The following is a 16314-nucleotide window of genomic DNA, read 5'->3' as shown; positions in this document are numbered from 1 at the left end:
AGTAACAAGCCCAGGGCCACATGGTTGGTAAATAGACCAGCCAAGATTCAAGCCCAGGTCTGTGTGACTCTAAAAACTCTGTAACACCATGCAACTTCAAATTTTGTGCTTGTGTGCCCACTAGAAGAATTTTGAAAAGCCACATAGCTTCTTGAGCATGTTTTAAGTAGACAACTAATCACTTCCATCAGAATGTTAAAATACAGAGAATGTGATTTCAGGAGTATTTTAAACATAAAAACTGTTATATCACCTTTTTAATGCATCCCATGGAATTTAAATACCATTGTAACTGGATACCCATCAATATCCATTAAAAGAATAACGAACAGGTTCTTTAAAAGTCAGAGCTTTCTGTTGTTCCTTTCTCTTCTTTAATTACATATTTTTCACTGCGCTTCCCCCAAATAAATGTTAAATGCTTTTTTTTTTATCATTTCTACAATGAAAACTAGGTAGTTTTTTTCCCTCCCTATGACTGTAAGAGTTTAAAATTCTCTTGTGGATTTAATTGTCTCTAAAATTATTAATAGAACACAATTGACCAAAACAACATAAAACATGCAATTCTGACAAATTATGATTAAACATAAGAAGTAAAATTTGATTAGAAATTCATATTATAATGAGCTGAGGGCGGGGCATTTGTGGGGCTTTGATTAAAGGTGCCATCTGATTGTCCCTCCCTGAAGTGTTTATACCTTGGATAGCGCCCCACAGTAAGATTCAGGATGGGGAAGGTTTGTTTCTTTTCCAAATGTGAGAAGGAGAACCTAGGCTGTGGGTATGTCCTGACATGATTTGATTTTAAGAAGGAAATTATATTAAATTAGAGATGGGGAAGTGGTTTCCTTTAAAACTGTTCCAGATAGCTCTTGGGAAGTCATAACATTCTCCTGTTTGAAGACAGCTGCTCTGCACCGCTAAGCTGGGTTGCTTTGGAACAGGGATATTTATAGCAGGACCCCACTGGCTCTCCCATCTTCAAGATGACTCACTCCCTCTTCCTTGGCAATGAAGTCTGGATGCTCTTTAGCTATTGGCTTTATCCCAAACCTACAGTAATTATCGCTGGAGAGTCACAGAGGATATTTTTTGAAGGAAGCCCAGGAGAGGCAAGGTGGCAAACTTGAAGTGAGGCTGAAATCTGGAACTTTCTACCCTTTCCTCCATTGGAAATGGTCTAGAGACCATTTAGGACCTCTGGATGAAATGGTATTATCACCCCAGATTCCCCACCAGGCCTTGAACCTGTGGTCCCAGAGCACCAGGGTCAGGGTTTCCCTGCACCAAGGGAAGGGTGAACAGCTCCTATCTGTTTCTTTTCTACATCAAACAAACATGGTTTCAGCTTCCCAAAAGGGCTGGTTATGAACAAGAAGGGGTGGGTAGGGGGTTGTGTATTCTCTGCCCCCACTAAGCTTTATAAGGATACTCTGTGTGGTAACTGCCCAGCACGTAGTAAATGCTTAATGAATGTTTATGGAAGGTTTTATCTGGGGCCAGTGTGTGGTCATAACGTTCCTACGTGAACTTCCTAACTGATGACATGGAACCCCCGTAACACCAGGCCTGAATATGTCCTGTCAGTCTCAATATACAGTAATCTCAGTTATTGGGGAAAGCAGTGGGGAGCATCTGTTGAATACTGACAAGGAGATAGGGAGCAAGCATGAATTTAAATTGATAGCAGCTTCTGGGCTTCCCTGGTGGCGCAGTGGTTGAGAGTCCGCCTGCCGATGCAGGGGACACGGGTTCGTGCCCTGGTCCGGGAAGATCCCACGTGCCGCGGAGTGGCTGGGCCTGTGAGCCATGGCCACTGAGCCTGCGCGTCCGGAGCCTGTGCTCCGCAACGGGAGAGGCCACAACAGTGAGAGGCCCGCGTACTGCAAAAAAAAAAAAAAAAAAAAGATAGCAGTTTCTTCAAATTTCATGTTGATTATATTGATTGTACTTAATATTTCAAGGGTATTCACATGTTTGTCTGCTGAACTCAATCAGATTTGACCCAGAGTTGCAAAATAGCTGAAATCCATTCACATCCTTGTACTGATGGACACCTCTCTCCTTCCTTCTCCATGGCCCCATCTTCTTTCTTTTCTTGAGCTCCTGTCCGGCCGTCTCTTCTCTCTCAGACTCTTGCCTTGAATCCGTCAACTTACAGGGGCACCGGATGTTGCCACGGTGAGCACAGCTGTTGTTTTTCCTCTGTAAAGAGCCCTCACCTCTAGCCTCTCTCCCTGCCGTGCATTTTCACAGGTGTCGTTTAAAGCGGGGGCCTCAGGGGCTTCCAGGATTCTGCTCCTCTTTCATCGTATGTCTCTGAAGGGGGCTTCGTGACCCGCCAACACCTGCTTAGGTGCCGTGGAAGACTGTGACGCATCACCACTGTGGTCACCAAACAAGCCAAATGACAGCAACATTCATTTTGTTAGTAAATGGGTTCTGAGAGGTGACAGATGATATTATATTTCCCAAGAGGAGAGGCAGGAAAGATAATGAGAAAGACTCGAAGGAAGGAAAACTGAAAAAGAGGTGGGGAGAGACAGAAGGAGGGGAGAGGGAAGGGAAAGAGAGCAAGGAGAAGGGGATTTCTTAACACAGAGGGGGATCCATATTGGGCAGCTCCCTGCATCTCCCTCAGTCTTCTTCATCCCCACAGTTACCCCTGTGATCCAGCCCTGACTACTTATCCTACATCTCCTACCACTTTCCTTCCCTGCTCACCCCTCTCCAGCCACAAAGGATCCTCACTGTTCCTCCTACCCTCTAAGCACATTCCAACCTCAGGGCCTTTGCACTTGCTGTTTCCTCTGCCTGGAATGCTCTTCCCAGAAAGCCACATGGCTGGCGCCCTCCCTCCATTCAGCTCTCTGCTCAAGTGTCATCCCCTGAGGGAGGCCTTCCATCCTCACCCCACCTCACATAGCATGATGTCCATCCTGCACGCCCTCACCCAGCTCAGGTTTTCTTCATGTCTGATATAGAGGAGGGATTGATTCCATGTTTTGAGTGAATAACAAAATCGCTGACCGCCCCCCACGCCCAGAAACACACGGAATCACACACTTGCACGCATGCGCTTTGCTCCGTCCCCTCCGAGCTCTGCACACGCCGGTCCCTGTGACCGGAGCACAGCTTCCTCCCCTCCCCCCCCCAACTTCTGCCTGGTGGATTCCCACAAACCCTTCACCTCCTGCTCGCTTACTAGTCCTGTCCTTTTTGAGGTCCCCCTTGAGCTCCCCAAGCAGACATGTGGCCCGTTTGGCTGACACTGTCCTGGGCAGTGCACCTGCACTGAGACGTCCACGTGTGTACTTATCTCTCCCACACACCTGAGGGTGATCCTCCAAGCCCAGAGGACAGAGCAGCCAAGGACTTAGACTCCAGAGTCGGGAGTGCCAGGCATGAGTATGAGCTGTGTGACTTTATACAGATTACTTAACCTTTCTGGCCTCTGTTTCCTCATCTGTGCAGCAGAGATCATATTATCCACCAAGCTAAATGATAGGAGACGGATGAGGGTTCACTGATGAATTACTTAACATTATGAGCAGTCAGCTGGGTCGGAGGATGGCGAGTGGAGGGTGTGCTATGCGAGGTGGGGTGGGCGTGGAGGGCCTCTCTCGGGGGGTGATCACTGAACAGAGCCCTGAGTGATGTGACGGAGGGAGCCACGGGGTGCTCTGGGCTCCTCTCATCCACTAATACCCCAGCTGAGGTAAGCCCCGTGGCAGGTTAGACTCTGAGGCTGCTCTCTTGGGCCCTGGGACATTATTCGGCTGATACTCTAACACGATGCTTATTATCTTGCCAACCAGGCCAGGGTGCTCGTCCTTCAGAATCAGGCTCCGGGTGATGAGCAGAAACTGAATCAAGGTCAGGGAGGAGTATGAGGCACCTGAGGGGAGGACATGAATTCCATCATCACAGTCCAGAGCCACCTGTACCCTGCGAGGGCCGAGGGCTGACCCCCATTCTCATTCGCAAGCACAATGCAGCACCAGCCTTGTCTCAGGGATGAGTCTAGGCCCACGGCCACTGCCAAGATATCTCAGAAAAGAGGGTTTGAACTACCATGTAAAGGTCCTGGTTTGATCCTGGGGTTTGTCTGGTTCTGTGGAGAATGACTCAGGCACCTGCTGTCGGGGGGCAGAGGAAGGGAAGCTCTGGGATGAGTGGCAGAAACCCAGGCTGTGTTGACAACCCCAACTGGGTGACCATAGACGTGGCACGTCACCTCTCGGGCTCCTGATTTCCTCATGTGCAGAATTTAGGAACTATCTGGGCCACTTGGTCTCAAAATTTCCTTAATCACAGAAATAGTTATTTAAGCAAGATATTGATTGAGAATCCAAACATATTACCAGGAATGATGAAGAGGGTAAGGCCTAGACACCATGGCCTCCCACTCTGCCCCCCCCCCCAAAACACACACTTACACACACGACAGCCTTGAAAGAGGCTTTCGTGGCCCTTCCAAGATTCAGTGTTCCGTGATTCAGTGTCACATGCATATGGCACAGTCCTTTCAAACTGTTAGGCTGAACCGCATGAAATTACTGAGCTTTGACAATTTTTGACTTGCAGAAATGACATTCTCATATTTCAGCCTAAGAGCTTCATTTGTAACAGTGGTTACGTGTGCTCACGCAGGAACCAAATTGTCCAAGTTGAGCCCCTCATCTTCCTCTCTGTGTGACATCAGACAGGATAATTCCCCTTTCCTGTAAAATGGCAAACAAGGAGTCTTCCTTGTGAGGTCGGCTACTGAGAGGGCTGAAGGGCAGGGGTGCTGTAACGCAGTGACTGCTACTACAGGAAGCCCTCCATGATCTTACAGGGAAAGCCCAAATGGTTGCCTGTGGGCCGAACTCAAGGAACTGTGTCCCACTCTTCTCCCTCCCTGGCCCCAGGAGGAGTAGTAGAAAACACAGTCCCATCAGGGTTTCTTAACTGGTCATCCTGTCCAGCTTGAACTGCCTTACCTCCCTCTTCCTTCTTGTGAGGGGTGTCACTGGGCAGTGGATAGCCTTGACCTGGGCATGGGAATGGTGTTGGAATATCATGAGTGACGTTCATCCCCTGCCTTATCTGGGCAAAGCATTAGCACTCCCTCCCCAGATACCTACCCGGAGCTTCCCCATGAAGTGCCACATCATGCAATATGTCAGCCTGAATTAGCAGGCAGGCCCATCACATTAAACTGAAACTCTGGGCTGGTAGTTACCACTTGGTAATGCCTCTTTATCCTGGCTGTCATGCTCCCTTCCCTGCCACCAGAGCCACGGGAAGCCTCTGCGGACAGTGCATGGTAATGAAGGAGGCCCAGGGAAGAGTTGAGGAGAAGCCACAGGAAGTCCTCACAGATTCCGTTTCTTCCACAGCCCTGGGGAGCCTGCTTTGAGCTCTACCACCTTGCGGGGCTGGGCAGAGCTCAAAAGCTCCAGGTGGGGAGTTCCTTTATGACAAACCGCGAGAGCAGGCGTGTATCTCTGAAAGCACACATGAACACCTACAGCACCAAACTGAGATTTCTAGAGGCAGCTTAACCACAGAATTCTATGACCACCACTACCATTATTACTACCAATAATCCTATTGATTCCATAAATTCTATGGGCACTGTAGTCGTATCCCTTACAGAGCATTTATCACGTCTTACCATGCATGCTCTTTGAGTGTGGTGTGATACAGTGAAAAAGCACTAGATTTGCAGTCAGATAGACTCTATGGAGTCTATGCCATCTATAGATGACTTCTATAGAGGCTATGCCTCCTATAGCTGGGCAACTCTGGGCCAGTGGCTTAGCTTCTCTGAGCCTGGGTTTTCTCTTTGTAATAGTACTTTGTACTGCTGGTGTCTATTTCACAGAGTTATTGCAACAAATGCTGAGATGGTGTATGAAGAATGTTTGACGCAGAGTCAATGCCCAGTAAATATTTGCAGGAGAGTCCCTAAGGGCAAAGGTACTTTTCTTATCCATTACAAAGCCTTAACTCAGACACACCCTCATTTGGCGTTGGATAGTATATCACCTTCCTTTTCAAAGTTCTGCTTCGTTCATCCTCTAACTTGTTCTCCACTCTACATCAGAAATGATCTCATCAAAACTTTGAACCTGATCATATCAAAATCATTGGAAATCTTTTGATTTCTTCCCATTTCTCTTAGGATGATGGCAAAAATCTTTCCTGGGGGCCTGCCTCTTACCTCTCCTGTCACTTCATCTTCCGCCATGGTTCTCATCACCCTCTGTCTCAACTACATTGACCCATCGATCTTTCATTCTTGCCTCACCCTCACCGCGGGACCTTTGCACACGCTCTTTCCGCTGAACGGAGCATTCTTCCTTCCCCTCCTGGCCCAGTAAACCCCTTCTCATACTTTAAGCAACCAATTCTTACTTCCTCAGCAAAACTTCTCCAGACCTCCCTGAGCAGGTGAAATCCTTCTTAATGCTATTTCCTCTCCTTTTGTACTTACTACAAATAAAATGTACATACTACATTTTATTATGAGATGATTTTGTACCTACCTCTACCAACTGGACCAGCCATATGAAGGCAGGACCTGTGTCTGGTTTTGCTCACCAGTTGAACCCCCCAGCACCTGGTACAGAGCTCAAGCAAATGTTGCTGAAAGGGTGAGTGGGAGGTTGAACTGAAGGGCAAATCATCTCAACAGATCCCAACCTTCTTGATAAGTAGGGCACAGTGAGTATCTCAGATAATATAACCAGAGCCCAGAAGGGGCAGGATAATTGCCCGAGCTCACACAGCCTGTCAGTGAGGGGCGAATCTGTGGTCAGAACCCAGGGCTCCTAGTTCTTGCCATTCCTGGGCTTATACTATAGAACCATTATCCAGAACAGGGTGGAGGGCTCTCAAAGACTTTCCCTCCCATCCTACTGCTGCTTTTCAGAGGACCCCTGGCTCTTCCTACATCCGTATCTCAAGCTCCTCTGGTTTCCAGGATATCCACTGCCACATTTGCATAGAATTCTGTGATTCCTCTGAATTGTTCATTTAACTTAAAAACTACCTCAAAATCCTTCAAGACTGAGCTGGGAGAATTCTGTTTTGTAAAAGGTTATATTGTTGAGGTGACTGCCCTCCACAAAATTTAACCTTTGTTTCCGCCTTCTTCCCCTCACCCACTGGGTTGACAGAAATCCAGAATTTGAAGTCCTGATCGACCACCTGGTATCAAATCAGGGCTCAGTTGCAAGAGATGACTTCCCTGAAAAGAAAACAGCTTTTGGTGCTTTTATTTTCTCATTTCTTTTAAAGGGCCAGGCCCGTGTTTTGTGGTTGTTGCATTGTGTTTTAGTCTGTCTCCTCTGAGGCGTTAGTTTTCCCACTACTTTCTCAGGAGCCAGTTCACCCAAGTGTAGGCAGAAGTGCCCTTGAATTCAAAGAGGGAGTCAGAACAGAGGTGGGTCTTTGTTCCCATTTGCCAGGAAGAGCTTCTTGTGTGCAAAACTATATTTAACTGCCTGATTCTCTGACCCATGGGGAAGGTAACATTTACTCACATATTCTTACTCACTCACTTAACAAATATTTACTGGTTATCCTTCATATACCAGTAAGATGACCATATAATTTATTGTCCAAATGAGGACAGTTTTGTTGTGCAAGTGGACACTGCCTTGTTGGTACTCCAAGACAACAGGTTAAACCAAGGATGTCAATGTGTGCCCTGTATATTAATGGCTGAATTTGGGATACTAGAAATTTGGGTGATTATATATGCTTTCCCAAAATTCCCTTAAGGATTGAGGATAAAGCCAGGATGGGGTCTAGACCTCCAAAGCCATGAAAGATAAATTTTAATCTCAGTTGAACTAGACGTTTCTAAAATTTTCCTACAACTTCCTTTCAAAAATAGATTTCATGGGGCTTCCCTGGTGGCGCAGTGGTTGAGAGTCCGCCTACCAATGCAGGGGACATGGGTTCGTGCCCCGGTCCGGGAGGATCCCACATGCCACGGGGCGGCTGGGCCCGTGAGCCATGGCCGCTGAGCCTGCGCATCCGGAGCCTGTGCTCCGCAACGCAAGGGGCCGCAACAGTGAGAGGCCCGCGTACCGCAAAAAAAAAAAAAAAAAAAAGATTTCATGGTTAAAAAACAAACAGTCTGGAACAACAGCTCTGGAAGCTAATGACCCCACAGTGGATTCTAAGTTCGCCTGAGATGAGGCCACTTTGAGGGCTACTTGAAAAACATCTTAGAATCTATAAAGGATGAAATTGCCCATCAGGGCTAAAGGATGGTGACATTTTTGAGGAAGGAATAAAACTGAAAGGAACCAAAGGGAATAGGAACAACATGTAATTTATCAATCTCCTTTTCCAGCTCAGAGTTCCTTTGACGTAGTCATGATTTTGTATATGATAATAAAGGACATAAACATGCACGCTCTTTTGCTAGTAAAGAGCTCTGGGTTCTAAAGTGATTTGTTTCTCTTGCATTCCAGGTGCCTGTCCTGAGACCCATGGACCTGATGGTGGAGGCCACCCCGCGAAGAGTATTTGCCAATGCACACACATATCACATCAACTCCATATCAGTCAACAGCGACTATGAAACCTACATGTCAGCTGATGACCTGAGGATTAACCTATGGAACTTTGAAATAACCAATCAAAGTTTTAGTATCCTTTCTTTGGGGCCAATAACCAGTTGGCTTGAATCAAGAGTATTCAGGTATGAGCAAGCTTGGGGGAAAGTGGAATAGAAAGGGGCAATCACAATTGAAGACCTAGAACTTGTGGAAAACTGTTTCCTTTTAAATTACATTGGCATCTGTGATACTCATTCATCTAAACAAAGTTAGGGAAGTACTGAATTACAAGTAGTAGACCAGGGCTACCTCTGGATTAGAACTCTGAGTCAATCCCTTCATGCAGAGGCATTTATGTGTCATGAATTACAAACTAGATTTGACTTTATCAACTATAAGACCAGACCTTAGAGTTCAATGTAGGGTTCCTTCCTCTTGTTAATGGATTCACAAATGGCCTATATGGACATTATGGACCACAGGTACACAGGAGATGGTTTTCATTGTATCGTAATAATGAAAATAATAATGGCTGCCATTTCTTGAATTCCAAGCACTGAACTGGGAATATAATGCATAGAATCTCACTTTGAAAGATGCATATATCATTATTGTCTAGCTTGATGAATTTTCACAGACAGAGCACTCCTGTGCAAGTAGCATCCAGATCAGAAAACCAAACTTTATTAGCAAAGCTCATGTCCCCATCACACTTCTTCAGTCTCTACCTGCCAAGAGTATATTTGATATAACAACCCCATATTGACATTATGGGGTTGTATTATTATCTTCTGTTTGGCTAAAATTTAGAGAAGTCGAGACAATTGCTGAATGAGTATCTGACCCAGTATTCTCACCCTACTATATTGACCCTCTATTTAATATTAAAAATCGGTCATTTATTCAGCACCTATCCTGTGGTCCATCCCACCACAAACCTGACTCTTCACTTGAATTCCCAACCTCAGTTAATGATTTCACCATCCGGGTAGCTAAGCAACTGACCTAAGACTCAATATTGATCTTTTCTCCCACTCACCAGCCTCCCCACCCCCCAGCCCAATATCTGTGAGCCCTGCCTTTGCTTCGTCTAAAATATACCTCAAATCAACTCATCTTTCTCCATCTCCATTCTACCGACCCACACTAGTACAGGCCACTGTTGTCTTACCTATGTGACTGCAGTAATCTACTGTCTAGTCTCCATTCTCTCTTGCTCTCCTACACGATACGTGTTCCACATAACAGAGTAGACCTTTCAACATGTGATTCAGATGTCGTTCCTCCCCAGATTAAAACACGCTGGTAGCTTCCTATTGAACTTAGAATAAGATCCAAATTCTTGACTCTGGACTGCAAGATTTCACACGATAGTGGCCCTGCATCCCTCTTTGATACCCTATCATACCAGACTGCCCTGATGCGCTCTGCTTCGGCCAACTATCCTCTTTTCTGTTCCTGGAGAAACCTTGTTCTTACTTCCATTCTCTGCATGTGCTGTTCCCTCTTTCTGGAATACTCTGCCCCCAGAGTCCACATGGCTAACTATGTGTCATCATATAGACTTCAGACTCCTGTCACCTCCTCAGAGGCACTTCCTCCCACTAACTCCCAAGTAACCCCCAATAACCCTCTATCCCTGTTAACTTCATAACATGTATCACTATTTGAAATTCGTTTTTTTATTTGTGTATTTTGGGTTTCCCCATATTTGAACGTGAATTTTATGACAGAAGGAACTCTGTATGATCCATTCCTGTATCCCGGTACCTAGAATATTCTGACATACAGAAAGTACCGTTTTGATGGGACATGTCGAGTTTGAAATACTGGTAGGTCACCAAAGTGGAGCTATCCAGTGGATAATTAATCGTGAAATAGAAGCCGACAATTTCACCTTAAGTGTTTATTAGTTACAGTACAGCTCTGAATGTTCCGATATAAAATAGACTCCATAATGGCTCAAACATATAGAAGATTATTTCTCTTGTAAAGTCCAATATTGATGATCTCCATCAGCAGGCAGCCTCCTCCAACGAGTGATTCAGAGATTCAGGTTCTTTCCATCTTGTGGTTCCCCAGTGTCACCATGCTTATCTGCACCTGTACAGCAAAAGAGGAAGATTGTGTAGGACCACACATGGGAGACTCCTATGAGCCAGGTTCTAAAGTAGTGTGCATTCCATTGGCTAGAGCTCAATCACATGATCACATCTAACTGCAAGGCAGGCTGGGAAATGTAGTATAGCTGTTGCAAATGAGTAAAAAGACCTGGTTTAGGTACACAGACACCTGACCTTCACCACAAAAGAGTGCTCAAGGCTTTTCAGAGTTCCCCAAGGCTTTTCAGAGAATGCAGCTGTAAGCCAGTCGTGGTGATTATGGAGACTGAGAACTGACCATTAAGACCGTGACTGACATCTTTTGTTGATCACAGAGCAGACGCGACATACTGTCTGAGCCTAGGAGAATCTGCCTACAGATTTTGCCTGCAAGTGCAGCTGCTAACAGAACGAGTGTGGGTGGTGGTTCCCTTTCTCCCTTGACGTCTATTCCAAGAGCCAGAAATCTGCTCAGGCTCAGCTGAGCTTCTGCTGTCCCCAGTCTAGGTGACATGCTTTCCAAATTTTGCCTCCAGGCCTTCAAGAGGGAGGGAAGTTTCGTTAGGCATTTTAGGAGACAGATGCCTTGAGGAGAATGCAAAAGGGACGTATTAATAGCACAGTTGAGGTTATATTCTGCAGATGTGTGACAGCCTGACAGATGCTGGCATACAAATGAGACCGTGCCATTCACCCTTAAAGCAGCCATATGTAAAATAATCATTGTCATCATGAGAATGATAATAACTGATATCTATACAGTTACTTTCCACCAGACCGCCCTAAGCACTGAGCAGACTGTACAGACTGGGACCCTTTTGCTTATCGTCTCTGAAGTGCAGCCACCTCTGGGGTAGGAAGCGGCCATCTTTCAAAATAGTCTCGGAAAAACACCAACCACCAGACAGGCCACCAACCATCGATAAATCATATGTTGTTTAGCACCATTTCTATAATGCCTCTTATCCACTAAGGAGGCAGAAGAAACATGGTTCAGTATAGAAAAATGTGGGGTTCCCAAAGTATGGTATGAGCATCCCTGAGGTGGGAGGCGAGGTTCTTCTAAATACTACATGGACGTTTTTTGTTTTCATAATTATGTATTTGTGATAATGAATATTATAAAATACAACTATTGTATCAATCCTATGATATTACAGATACTGAAAAATCCATTTAAATTTCAAAGTGCATATATGTAAAGATAAGTATTAGTAAATATTAAGGCAAGTGGCCTTGCAATATGGTTTTTAAAAAAGTCATAACTTCCAGTGACTAGCATTTGGTGTGACATTGGCATTATGGTTGAGAACAGATTCTTTGGAGTCCAACAAGCTTAAAATTCTCAGCCAGCTCTACTGCTTGCTGGCTGTGTAAGCTTTAACATGTCTTTTAACTTAGCCAAGCTTCTACTTCATGATCTGTAGAGAGGAGCTCTGAAAAAGAGGATTGTTAGAATTTGTTAAAAAGGTGTTTATACACACACACACACACATATATATGTGTATATATGTGCATATGTATATACATATATATACACATACATATATGCTTAGGGCAGTACCTTGCTAAGTAAATGATCAGTAAACAGGGACCACCACAAGAGGAAACTAGAAAAGTTGAGTATTAGAAGGGTGGATTCTGTTCTGCTGAATTCATTATCTGCGTCATCTTCTCAATTCTAGACACCTCCTTTGGTTCTGCAGTTTGATGTTCTTTGCAAGATGTTACTCATTATACCCTAGTTACCAGATATCCGCAGGGTCTCTGAGGTCCAGCCCTTGTATTTAGCACCATATCAGAGGGAAGCATTCCTAGCCTTATGGCACCTGGTCTTGAATCCTCTTCCTTCCACCTGTAGCCAGTCTGTCCCTGTTTTGTGTAACAGGTTCTGGCTTAAAGTGGGCAAACTTTGGCCTTCATGGGTTAACTGCATCAGGACAATAATAAATCAGTTCTAGATTAGTGATTTTCTAGGGCAAGAGGCAGCCCTAACTTTTCGATAAAAGAAAATTGCTATAAAAGGATGTTTCTTAATTATGAAAACTATGGTATACCTAGGATCCTTTGAACTCTGTTCTCAGAACTAAGAATGAGTTGACCTGGGCTCCTACCTAGTCCAATATGGGACCTATTAAATAAATCCACATCGAGTAAAAAGTAAATATACAGTCCTCAATAACTATATACTGAGCACCTAGTTTGTGCCAGGCACTGCGATAAGCCATGGGGATATAAGAGTGAAAAGAAACAAATTTTCTGCTTTCAGAATGACATTCACCAAATAATCACACTAATGAGTGTATTATTACAAACGGAAATAAGTCCTGTGAAGAAAGGGAATATGGTTTTGTGAATGCATTTTTAAAAACCTGATGTAGACTAGGGAATAAAAGAAGGCTTTCCTGAGGACTGATTGTTAAGTTGAGATTTGTAAGAGGAAGAGTATGAGATAACTTGGCAAAGAAGTGCGAAAAGATCAGTCCACCATGTACAAAGGTCCTGTGGCAGGAGGGAGCATGGTATGTTGGAGGAACTCAAGAGGGCCCGAGGGTGAAGTAAAGCATGGCGTGAGCAAGCTAGAAAGATAGCACAAGACACACCTTGCATAAATCCAGTCTCTAGGCATGAGACAGAGGGTTTCTCTGGGAGAAAACAACTGGATTCCAGGGGTGCTTGATCTCTGACGTGGTCTTTATCAGCCCTCTGCATCAGCTTCGCTTGTCAACTGAGCTGAGGCCCTTTGGGATTTGATTCCCTATCAGGGGACCATAACCAGAACTCCTGGCTTCTAGCTCTGTCACTCCTTAGTACTTAGGGACAGCAGTCTTCCTTTTAATCCAATAGGATTCTGCCGGACAAGCTTTGAGGGATGCTGTGGGGCTCGTACAGATTTCTCTCCCTTGTTGCTGCTGTGGCTTTCATCCACAACTGTACATATCAATCTTAGTCTGGCATTTAGTGTCATAGGAGAACATTCCTTCCAGTGACACGTCCAGCACATTGGCCTGTGTGTGCCAGAGCAGCCCCCTCTTTGCCATATTAAATGCAGCCTTTGGCGGGTTGTCTTAGGCCTGTTGCCTTGCTTGTGTGGTTGCTGTATCTGACACCAGACCTAGGGCTTCTGGAGTCTGGAGATTTCTCCTCCCACAGAGCAAGCCCTTTGAGCCTCATGTTATCAGGGGATAGGGCAAGAATGCAACTCTGCAGACTTCTTTCGGACTTCTTGAACGTCCTTGGGGCGGTATCACTAAGTATTTGGGAAGGCAGACTCTGGAGTCAGATTCACTGGATTTGAACCCAGCTCCATCTCCTAAAATCTGTGTGACCTTGACAAGTTGCTTAACATTTCTCTGGCCCTCAATTTCCTCATCGGTTAATGGGGATAATAATACCACCTATCTTAGGAGGTTGTTGTGAGGTTTAAATGAGGTTGTCTTGTAAGGTATTTAGCCAAGTGCCTGCACAAAGAGAAGGCTCTATAAATAGTAGCTTTTATTATTTGGGGCATATCCCCAGCCCCCCGTTCTTCTTACCTTGTTGCTTGGATCCCATTCTCTCCTAAGAAAACCACAGGCTAAATGAGCCACACTATACGGGCCTGGCATCTTGGCCTATTGACCTACTGTGAGTTTTCTGCATCTTAAAAAAAAAAACAAAAAAAAAACCTTCCCTAAAGAAGGCTGCTAAGTCATAAGAATGAAGTAAAGTAAAACACAGAAACATTTTTTATTTAATTTTTAAAATTAATTTTTATAGTACAGTTGATTTACAATATTGTGTTAGTTTCTGCTGTACAACAAAGTGAATCAGTTATACATATATCCACTCCTTTTTAGATTCCCATATAGGTCATTACAGAGTACTGAGTAGAGTTCCCTGTAGATAACTAATAAGAACCCATAAACATTTATTGAGCACTTACTATGTGCACTGGAGATGCCAAGATGAATAAAACTCCATCCCTGATATCATGGTCCATGTAATCTGGAGGGAAGGTGAGTTCAACCAGAGAAGCAAAACCAGTAGGAGAGGGTGTGTGTGTGTGTGTGTGTGTGTGTGTGTGTGTGTGGAGAGAGAGTGAGAGAGAGAAAGAGAGAGACAGATTGACATATTACCATGAATTAGCCTTGTAATTGTGTGACTAGCCAAGCAAATCCAAAGTCTGTAAGGCCAGCAGTCAGGCACAGAAAAATCATAAGCAAGCTAGAACACCACAGGCATGAGCATCACAGGCCACATCCACACATGGCCATCAAGAAGGAAGATTGAGAGAGAAGGGAGAGAAACTGTAGTCTCAGCAACCATTTGGAGTCTCCTCCTCAAGGAAGACCTAAGCCTTTGTTTAAATGCCTTCCAACTGATCAGTTCAGGCCCACCCAGGATAATCTCCCTTATGATTAAATTAAAGCAACTGGTTAGGGCCTTTAACCGTGTCTGCACAATCCCTCAGAGCAACACCTAGATTACTGTTTGACTGAATAACTGGGAAAACTTGTGCATATGTGCAAAGTGGCTGCTTTCTCTCTTTTGTCCTTCAACTCACCTGAGAGAATAAACCTTGTTAGCCTACCACAACCAGAAACATTTTAGAAATGTTTAGCCTAACCAAGTTAACATATCACAAAGCTACCAAAGTGAGTATGTGGACAGAGGGAGACAGACATGGAACCGTACTAAGGAAGATGACACTAACAGTTTTGGGGAGCCTCTATTAAGTAGCAGGTATATTACATCATCTCTTGTAGTTTTCCTCCTCTCTTTGTTGATAAATTAACAAGTTCAAAGGCATTTGAGATTAGGTAACTGGTCACAGGATTGGGGATTAAAATCTAGATCTGTCTCACTCTATACTCCAGTAAAGTGTACTCTATCACACTATCTTAAATTACGCAAATAATAATAATACACGTTAAGTGTATTCATAGAGGTGCGTTCAAGGCGCTGTGGATACACAGGTAGAAAGAATCATTTCATACAGAAAGTAACACTTGGGTTGGCCTTTGAATGAAGTATTGAGTATTTTCTAATGGAGAAATGTCAAGCTCTGTGTCACATGAATAGGAAAGAGCCTGTGGTTATGAGACTTTCACATACCCCCCCACCCCCAGTCATAAAGGACATCTTATCCCAGTGTCTTTTGAGCTCAACGCATATGTAAAAGCAGTACCTAATAGGGCACCACGTGTCTCTTTGTCAGTCCTCTCATATTGAGTCTAGCGATTGGCAAAACCCTCCATGAATATTTGCACACTGGCTTTTTTTAAGCTCCTAAGAGAGGGATATCCCTTGGAGTCCTCTTTGGAGATTTCCAGTGTGTTATCATCAAGCAACATGTCCATTCAGCTGACAAGATCTGGATGCTTTGTAATCACTACTTTATATCCAAAGATTAAATTGAGACTTTGGAAAGGAAAGAAAGACTTCAAAGAAACTCATGTGCCCTAAAACGGAATCCAACTCTAATATGCTCAGTTTTCAAGGCCATGATAAGGCTATTCTCCACCTTCAGTATTGGCAGACTTGAAGTACTATCTGAAAAGCTTCAACTGCTTTTGCACATGGGTATCTTACCCAGGTAAACTTAGATTCCACTCTCCAGCTCAGCCTGCAGACAGGCCTCCCGCTGGACTCTGTTGTCATTG

At 44.6% G+C, this 16314-nt stretch overlaps 1 protein-coding gene across 1 annotated transcript in view; it reads left to right on the top strand.

Moving 5' to 3' along the window:
- Positions 1-16314, top strand: part of PPP2R2B (protein phosphatase 2 regulatory subunit Bbeta) — a 99826-nt gene that overhangs the window by 28535 nt on the left and 54977 nt on the right. The window contains exon 2 of the mRNA XM_022590023.2: positions 8481-8658. Coding sequence (XP_022445731.2) covers positions 8499-8658 — 160 coding nt within the window. The 5' untranslated portion in view covers positions 8481-8498. The remainder of the gene's footprint in view (positions 1-8480; positions 8659-16314) is intronic.

The sequence above is a fragment of the Delphinapterus leucas genome, chromosome 3 (assembly GCF_059928025.1).
Source record: "Delphinapterus leucas isolate spDelLeu-1000000601 "Yukka" chromosome 3, BTC_Dleu_Yukka2, whole genome shotgun sequence".
Lineage (NCBI taxonomy): Eukaryota > Metazoa > Chordata > Mammalia > Artiodactyla > Monodontidae > Delphinapterus > Delphinapterus leucas.
This window is presented reverse-complemented; position numbering and strand designations above follow the sequence as displayed.